This window comes from Ascaphus truei, chromosome 5, assembly GCF_040206685.1.
Source record: "Ascaphus truei isolate aAscTru1 chromosome 5, aAscTru1.hap1, whole genome shotgun sequence".
In the NCBI taxonomy this organism is placed as follows: Eukaryota; Metazoa; Chordata; class Amphibia; order Anura; family Ascaphidae; genus Ascaphus; species Ascaphus truei.
The window spans coordinates 33,870,328-33,879,796 of record NC_134487.1 but is presented as its reverse complement, the minus strand read 5'-3'; the positions used below and the strand labels follow the sequence as shown (position 1 = coordinate 33,879,796).

The 9,469-nt window shown below is 38.2% G+C and overlaps 1 protein-coding gene across 2 annotated transcripts in view; it reads left to right on the top strand.

Annotated features, from left to right (window-relative positions):
- The first annotated feature begins 1,449 nt into the window (after nt 1–1,449).
- CD36 (CD36 molecule (CD36 blood group)) overlaps nt 1,450–9,469 on the top strand; it is a 55,006-nt gene continuing 46,986 nt past the window's right edge. Inside the window, exons 1-2 of one of the 2 annotated variants that reach the window (XR_012801605.1) lie at nt 1,450–1,620; nt 7,001–7,158. Coding sequence is in view for 1 of the 2 variants with exons in the window: in XM_075599586.1 (XP_075455701.1) it covers nt 1,501–1,620; nt 7,001–7,158 (278 nt within the window). In the remaining variant the exon portion in view is untranslated. The remainder of the gene's footprint in view (nt 1,621–7,000; nt 7,159–9,469) is intronic. The other variant, XM_075599586.1, reaches the window with a different exon arrangement.

Here is a 9,469-nt window from a genome sequence, read left to right as displayed (position 1 = left end):
TAGTTGAAGAGCACGGATTTAAGAGATTATTATTATTAGAGGTGTCCGATCCTCTGGAAATATCCACATTTTGCTAAATTGACATAAATTGGTGCATAGTTCAGAGCACATTATTCTGCCAGTGTCATCTTGAACCGAGCACCTAGAGAAACTAGAATCAATGAAAATGTTATCAATTCAATACGACTGTTTAAGTGAGTGTTTGAGGGTTTGTAGTTGTTTTATGTTAAAAGAGCAATGTGTTATGACAATGTAGAAATCTGTTATAAATATAACATACCTAAATAACATTCCTCAAAAGTTTCTAAAACAAAGTTTTACTGTAGTTGTTTCATTAACTATAAATTCCCAAATAGATTTCTATTGGTATATATATATATATATATATTTAAAAAGTTAAATAATTAAAGATTTTTATTCAATTATTCATGATATGGATCTAAAATTGGTTGATTCTCCCCTTGCAGGTTTGTGAGGTTCAGTCACAAACTGCAGTTAGTTTTATGTTGCTGGAAGCATATAATTAATATAATTGTTTATGAATTGATGTTTTTAATAATTATTATATATTTATATAATTAACCATGACTTTTTCCTTAATGTGTTACTTATTTATTGAATATGTTAGGACTGTGAGGTAGATGTCCATATCCTTAGATATTTCATACATACTCCCTCACCTTGCTCTATATACACTCCATTGTGCTTAATTAAAGTTTTATTGAAAGGAGGTATATAATGGGACATGTTTGGCAACTAAAGCCATGCCCCTGATGAAGAGGTAACACCTCGAAACACGTAGGGAGGCTTTTGGTTAGCTGCTAGTGAGCTGTGGGTGTAGCAGGAATTGGCATGCAGGAGGAGACGCAAGTGGAGCCTCTGGTGTTTACTCCAGCTCAGACCATCCTCAATGCTCATTCCTGTGATGAACATCTGTGTTGCAGTGATATCACGATGTGGTGATGTGGTGGCGCATTGCTCACGTGGTGCGGAAGCAGGGAGGTGCTACCGGACAGACCAGTCTGGCGGACGCGCCAACAAGATTGAGTAAATCCTTGCCTAAACTGTTCCTAAACTACAGAGACCCCAACAGCATTTCTGTTCATTGCTCTTGATGCATAGATTTTTGTAAGTGCATTTTTATTCTTTGTGCCAAGTAAAGAAGATAGTACTCTACTATGAGGTGTGCGCTTCTCTCCTTTATAATAATATAATTGTTTCACAAATATCCCCGCAGTCGATATTCTTAGCAAAGATGTAATTACAGGACATGCTATGTAGCATGCTGCACTGTTTGCGTGACATTATCTTATCTTTACCCTGTTGTACTGTATCTTGTACTTTGATCTTTAATGATGGTCAGGCTTTTTCTTCTTTTATCAGTACAGTTAACAGCAATATTAGCATTATCAACCAAGGCTCATACGTGGCTATAAAAGAAACTGAAGTCTTTAAACTGGTCTCACAATACGGTTTAGATTTGTCACAAGAAGAAGTACTATGTGCTGCAATACACAATGCTGGTTAATAGCTGGATCTGTCATTGGAGGATTGTTGGCTATTCTTGGGGGAATCCTAATACCTGTGGGAGATAAGATCATTGGGGACAAAATAAATAAGGTACCTGTATTAAATAAATTAAATAATATGCATTTACTGAAAATCCTTTTCATCTGTGGGCTTTATTCCTTTCTATCGTTTTATTATGGTTAATTCTTAAGTGTACCAACTTTAAAAACATGACTTTATGTTTAGTCTTGATTTAAATATCTGTTGCTGGTTCCTACGCAGCCATGGAGGGAGTTTGCTTTATTTGATGAATAAATACATTTTATGATGTGAAAATACAATGATAAAAAAAGTTAAAACCAAACAAAACTTATAGTTTAACAATAACACAGTTACATAACATTAACAATGTAGCTAGCTGTCACTGAAGCAGCTTTCACTGAAGCGTACATGAAAATGCAGTGCTCTACAGTATAAATACAATGCGATATGTTTGTTTCAATGACCTATGTAAGATTCCATGGTTATCCTTGTGTATTAGTCTGCTAGTTCTGTTGTAACAAATAATGTGATATATATTATTGTCAAATTAGCTTAGATTCAGACAACTCTCAACCTCTAAAATATACATTGAAAGCTGTAGCATCAGTTTCGCTGTCCACTTGTATTATTATCATTATTCTTATTTGTCCAAATAGCATTTACTTTATCTTTTCCACTCTGATCACTCACTATATTGTGAAAGTCCCTGATATGTTTCTATTATGGAAAATAATTTATGTACAGTAAAACCATGGGGGGTTATTTACCAAAACAAGAAAATACAGTTGTATTGTAGCACTCTACTGTATTTATGCAAAAAAAAGGTGTTACATTAATACTGGTGCTCCTAACCCTAGGTCCGACTTGCTGCTCTCCATTACATCAGAAAAAGTAGAATTGTTGGATTTTACTAAAAAAAAAATAATGTATTAGCCAAATATTGACAACCTGACAAGTTCCCTTCTTTTTCCATTTTTTCTGGGGTTATGTATCAAGACAAAAGTGGTGCAATTCTGGGGCACAACAATCTGCCCCAGGTGTATCAATAAAAATAAAAATATGTTGGTCTCAATAGGATTTTGTCCTTTGATACATATGGTGCGGATTGTATGCCATAGAATTATACTAAATTAGCAACATAGTAACAAAGAGGGCTACTGTATGTATAAAGTGTCGCTACTGTATACTGTATACTGTAAGTAATTTTGTAATAAAAGCGCTCATGGGGATAGCGTTATTGTGTCAGTGCGTCAATCAAAAAAAAACTATTTTGTTGTGCACTTTGTCCATCACTTTCTTTTTTCAAAGAATAAAATATTGCTAAGGGATGAAGTTAAAGTTGGAGTTTAGATGTTATTCAAGTCGCACATACAGTATGTAAATAATATGTCACGTACACCACTGGTGTGTCAAAATTGTCCGTCAAGTTTTTCTTGGCATAAAAGACAAATGCAATTATACACAAACAATTATTAGTGCATTCATATGTATGAACATGACACACAGCAAAAACAGAAAGGCAGCGAGCACTCCTTTAGATAGTAAAAGGTTTCTTTATTGATTTAAGTGGTCATTCCAACGTGTTTTGGTTCCATCAGGACCTACAATACAATATTAAAAGACCCTGAACAGCATTTGGCGCACCCACCTTTGTTTATTCAGTATAGCGAGTATAGAAAGAGTACTTGCTCAAAACACTACTGAAAATGGTGCACACAATGCAAAGAACAAGAATATGTCCCAAATTTAAGAAAATGAATACTGACAAACCAACATATGTTGCTAATGATTTTAGCTAAGTAGAGTAATCGTTTTTTGGACACAATGCACTTTCAATTCCTATTCCAAAAACTAGTCTTGATACACCGCTTACATCATTTGGAGTTCCCCAAAAAATGAAAGCACTTAGCCATGAAAAAGGTTTGCTCCCTTTTCATAATTGTGTAATAATTTTAAATATTTTTAATAGTTTTGAACTCTAAGGCCAGAAACCTTAACTGTGAAACGTACAATTATAAGTAGCAGAGAACGCATTTGCTAGTTGTACTACTGTACTTCTACAATTTTCATTCATTATTTTGCATTCTTTTTCACAAAAGGTTGGTGACATTATGAAGGAATTTCCTATTCATTTGATAATGTAAAATAAAAATACACACATACTGTACAAAATCGCTTTAGGCTAGAGAGTTAAATAAATCTTAAAGCATAAGCAAACCCTTAACAGTACCATATAGCTGATCAAATATGTGTATGGAAAATACTGTAAGTAAAATAAATACATACAGCAGGAGATATTGTGTGCTTACATTGAAGTATGTTACAAACAATGCAATGAAAGACATGCATAGTGTTGCATTAATACAGAGTTCTGGCATTGCTACATGCTTACATAATAAAATATATATACAGTCAATTGTGAAGTATGCACTAGTTTTTTAGTTTGCTGAGACAAATATGATATCTGTCTCAGCTGCAAGAGACATTTGACAGTGAATCAAGAAGCACCAGGGCTTTTGTAGTCAATACAGTAGGACCTAGCTCTGCCTTTTGCTACTCTAGTGCCCATCTTATGTTCTACTTCCCTCAAAGCCCATATTCACAGATCGTCTCATCTTTCCTCCGCATGCTAAGTAGCCCATTCACCCAGTCAAGTTAATCTGCATGTCCCAGCTACAATCTGCTGCACAGCTCCACAGTACAATATAAGAGGAGGGCGAAGGTAAAAACTCATGAACAACTCATGTAAGTGCTCATGGTCGTTCTTTGCATTTATCCCAAAGATTTCTGTTGGCAGTACTGTATTTTTAGCCTCTTTTTATTCAGTCATATAGCCATACAAAAGTCCATTAAATTGCACATTTCCAATTTTTAGCTCTGATCGCTTCTCAGTGGCGTAACTACACCATAAGTGGCCATGAGCACAAAATTAAGTGGGCCTGTCTCATTCCATTTAATTCGAACAATAAAACATGAGAGCTTTAATTACGCAGTTAACATCTGCATCAATCCTAATGGTTAAACCAGCGCCTTACAAGTCCAAATAGATGAATGGAATATCCAAACAATACGTGGAAAGTCCCAATAATGTCCTCTTAGATAAGGGAAATGAAGGTAATGGAATGCAGCGCCACATATGCACGGTGGGAGCTGCATTCCATTACCTTCATTTCCCTTATCTAAGAGGACATTATTGGGACTTTCCACGTATTGTTTGGATATTCCATTCATCTATTTGGACTTGTAAGGTGCCGGTTTTCCTTTTTTTCTTGTGTTACCTGTTATCTGATTGTGCAATCAGTATTCACTAGGTGGCCTAGCCTTACCTAGTTTAGGGTTTCACATCATTTTTTATTTTAGCGCTGATTATACACCGTCTTTTTTTCTTTTTTTATCAATCCTAATGGTGGAACTCAGTCTCTAAAGTGAGTTACCATTTTGAGTTTAAATTCTTATAATTACTTAGTGGTTATTTTTTAATGAAAACTTCTTTGTAGTTTTATGTGTCTATTATGTGTTGGGGGAGTGTCCGTCTCTCCTTCTGCAGTCTTCTGCAGTCTTCTGCAGATTGTGATCACCTGGGTTTTGGCTACCGGAGGCTCTCATTGGTTTGGGAGTTACTGTGGAGGTGTGCCGGGTAGTTCTTGAACACATGTATAGTATATATATCTCTAAGGTTAGTTACTCTTTGATAAAGCGCCTGGAGCACGAAACGCATAAGAGAACTGTCTGTGTACAACTCCTATGTTGTGGATGATTCCTGTTAAAGAATAAACCTACCTTTTTTACTGGCATTTCAATCTGGTTTCCATTTTTTGCTCTCGACCTGTGCTCTCCGTGGCCTGTTTGTCCGGGCTCTTCACCAATTCTCATGAAAGCATTACAATTATCTTCCTCCAACAACAAAATGAGGCACACTAACTTATTCTTCTTTTAACATACTGATCTGCAAGATTAACCCTAGGGGTTTGAGATTGTACTGTGTATTACATTTCAGAATAGAAACATTTCCTCTGTTTAAATTGGGAGGACTTGCCCAAGCTATATGACATTATTGATTCTGGTCCCAGTTTATTGCTAGCTCTGACACCATACCTTTCTTGACCATTGTAGCACACATTGCCTCACTAAAGCCCCCTCCTGAGTGCTGCAAGAAGGTTAAACCTAATGTTTGGAAACTGGATTAGACCTGTGTGGCAGCTTCAGAGATGAGTTAGGAGGTAGTTTGGTACTCTGTGAGCAATAAGAAGATTCGGAGCAGTGAGTGGGAGCAGGGCCGCCATCGGGGGGTGGGGAGGGGCAGCCAGGACTGCTGTCCCAGCCCAGTGTGTTTAGGGGCCAGGCTTCCTGCCCGCATATTAACTCCCTGCAGTGGGACCCCGAGATGCAGCAGGAAGATCACAGAGGGGAAATCCCTGTCATCGGCAGACACTTTGTAGGTGGGCGGCGCATAGATCAGGGGGCAGGGCTCAAGTAGAGCAGCATGGGGCTGGAACGGAGAGACCGTGTGGAAAATGTGAGAGGAAAGAGTTAAATCATCGGGGTAAAAAACAGAAACGGAAGAAAGAAAGGAAGAGAGAAAAACAAAGAAAATAAAGTACAAGAGAGAAATACATAATAGAGGAAAGAAAGACAGGGGGAGAGAAGAGAGAAAGACATGAGGGGAAGAAACCAGCAAGCCATGAAGAGGAAAGAGTGAGAAAGGAAAGGAAAAGAGAAAAAGATGCTGGAAAAAGAAACAGATTATTAGAGATAAGATGATATAGGGGAAAATAGAGGGGGATTAAATAAAGGGGAGAGAAAAGAGACATGCTGGGGAGAGAGGAGGGATAAATTCTGGATGGGAGAGGAGAGAGACATGCTGGGGGAGAGGAGAGACATGCTGGGGGGAGTTTAGTGAGACATGCTGGGGGGAGAGGAGAGGAGAGAGACATGCTGGGGGGAGAGGAGAGAGACATACGGTGGGAGAGGATAGAGACATACGGGGGGAGAGAAGAGATAAATACTTGGGGGGAGAAGAGAGAAAGACATGCTGGGGGGGAGAGGAGAGAGACATACAGGGGGAGAGAAGAGAGATATGCTTGGGGGAGAAGAGAGAAAAGCATGCAGGGGGAGAGGAGAGAAACATGTGGGGGAAAGAAGAGATACATGGGAAAAGGGAAGAACAGAGATACAGAAGGGGAAAGATGAAATTACATAAAGAGTGTGAGAGAGAAAGACACTAAGACGAGGAGGGGGGGGAACAAAGACAAATGACGAACAATGTAGACTGAATGTGATTGTCTTAACATTTGCAAGGGCCCCATTCTTCAAGAGTGTCCTGGCCCCCAAAATTCTGTTTGCAGCCCTGGTTGGGAGCAGGGCTGAGGTAAAAGATAGGGCTAAGAGGAAGGACGAAGGCTGAGCCCAAAATCAGGACTAACCACTCTTTTTTTTTGTTTTTCAATAGGAAGCAGTAATTGAAGATGGAACAATTGCCTATGAAACTTGGGTTAAAACAAGAAGTCCTGTCTACAGGCAATTTTGGATTTATCATGTCCTAAATCCTCAGGATATACTAAATGGTAGCAAACCAGAACTACTGCAAAAAGGACCCTACACATATCTGTAATTATTTTACTTTATTCATTTGCCCTTGTTTGATGGGTTTATTATGTGTGACATTTGTCATTTCTCATTCGCCTGTATCTCTGTGAGAGCTTTTTTTAATAGACCAAAATCCAGCATTACAAACATACTACATGAGATGTATGCAAATAAAGCAGAAACATATTGCATGCAGGGTTGCCACCTCTCCGGGTCCTGGAGACTCCGGGTTTCGGGCACTTAGCTCCGGGCTACGGGCTTAGCCTGTCAATCTCCGGGTGGCGGCGGGGAACGGTGGCGTCTCCGGCATTCTCCGGTGTTCTCCTGCAATTCCCCCTCCAACTGCAGTGAACATGGTTGCGTCATGACATAACGTAGCATCCCGTTGTCATGGCAACGCAGCGTCATTTGATGCCGCGCAGCCATGTTCACTGCAGTTGGATGGAGAATTGCAGCAGGCTGCCGGGAGACGCCGCACCACAACACACCACAAAGAACCAAGTAAGGGAATTTTTTTTATTTTTACGGGTTGGCCTTCGGTAGAAGATGGTAACCCTGATTGCATGTACAAATGGAAAGACCATTTACTACAGTAACGCAAATGACTAAATATAGTGATTGCAGTGAGGTCTGTGAGCTCTTGTATAATTACTGTAACCCTGTATTAGGGGTTAGTAATTACTATTACCCCATCCATGCAGTAAAATCGAAGCTTCCCTTCATAATGCATATCACCTGCTTCACAAGTACATTAAGAATATCTTACATAAGAAACTTAAAGGACTCTGTATACTGTAAAAGTCTTGTGGGTTAAAAAACAAGGGGCAAAAAATCAGCACTAGATTTATTAAAGAAAAAAACCCAATTGGTTTCAATGAGATTGTTTATTTTGATCAATCAGCCTCACGCTCAGCTCTTCCCTCTAACCCCTGCCCCCTCCCCCCCACCCTTTAGGAGACAGGACACTTAGATACATCACCCCCTTAATTTATAAAAATGACAGTTTGTCACTTTGTTATTTCTATATTATTTTGAACATATCCCCCTGGTACAGGGTACAGTTGAGGAACACTGTTTTTTATGAGTAGTATTTTGAACAAGTAGGATACTTGACAGCAATAGTTAATAATTACCTTAAGAACAAACATATCCATAAATAATGTGAAATGTGCCAAATAAACCATCCATATGTTAATTCCATTGATCGTATTTGTATTTGATACCTAATGCCAACAAAGAAGACCTCTGATCAATTTAATGACGTTCATCTGGGACTCACAGTTCCAATCACTTATTCTTTAAGGTTCAGGAAAATTATCAGTTTGCACATGCAAGATCATACAGTAAATATACAGTATATACATATATACATATACACAAAATACAATGGTGCCTGGTGCACTCCAAAAGCAAAAAATGGTATATAAGGGCTAATATGGGGTGCCAGCAGAAAGACTGGGATCCCAAACTAGTTCAAAACAATATATACAGTATATATTAAAAAATATTTATATATATATGTACTGTATTGATATATATATATACACACTGTATATATATATATATATATAGATATAGATATAGATATAGATATAGATAAATATATATATATATATAATCAAAAAATAAATAGATGATACCGTTCTGTGGCTAACGAAATGCTTTTATTTGTGCGAGCTTTCGAGATACACGAATCTCTTCTTCCGGCGATGTTACAATGAATGAAGCAAGCAAAAGCAAAAAATGGTATATAAGGGCTAATATGGGGTGCCAGCAGAAAGACTGGGATCCCAAACCAGTTCAAAACAATATATACACTATATAATAAAAAAACATTTATATTTATATATATATGTACTGTATTGATATATATATATATATATATATATATATATATATATATATATATATATATATATATATATATATATATATATATATATATACATACACTGTATATATATATGTTTGTTTGTGTCTCTGTGTGTGCGTGACAGTGTGCATGACAGTGTGCGTGACTGTGTGCGTGACAGTGTAGGTGACACTGAGTGACAGTGGGTAACAGTAGGTGACATGGTGACAGGGTAACAGTGCGTGACAGTGTGTGTGGGTGACAGTGTGTGTGGGTGACAGGAGGACAGTATGTGTGGGTGACTGACCTGGTTGGGTCGGTGACTGACTGACCTGGATTGTTGGCTGGGTGACTGATGGACCTGGGTAGTTGGGTGGGTGACTGACTGACCTGGGTTGGTGGGTGTTTGACTGACTGACCCTTGACTGACTTACTAACCTTTGACTGACCTGAGTGGGTGACTTACTGACCTGGGTGGGT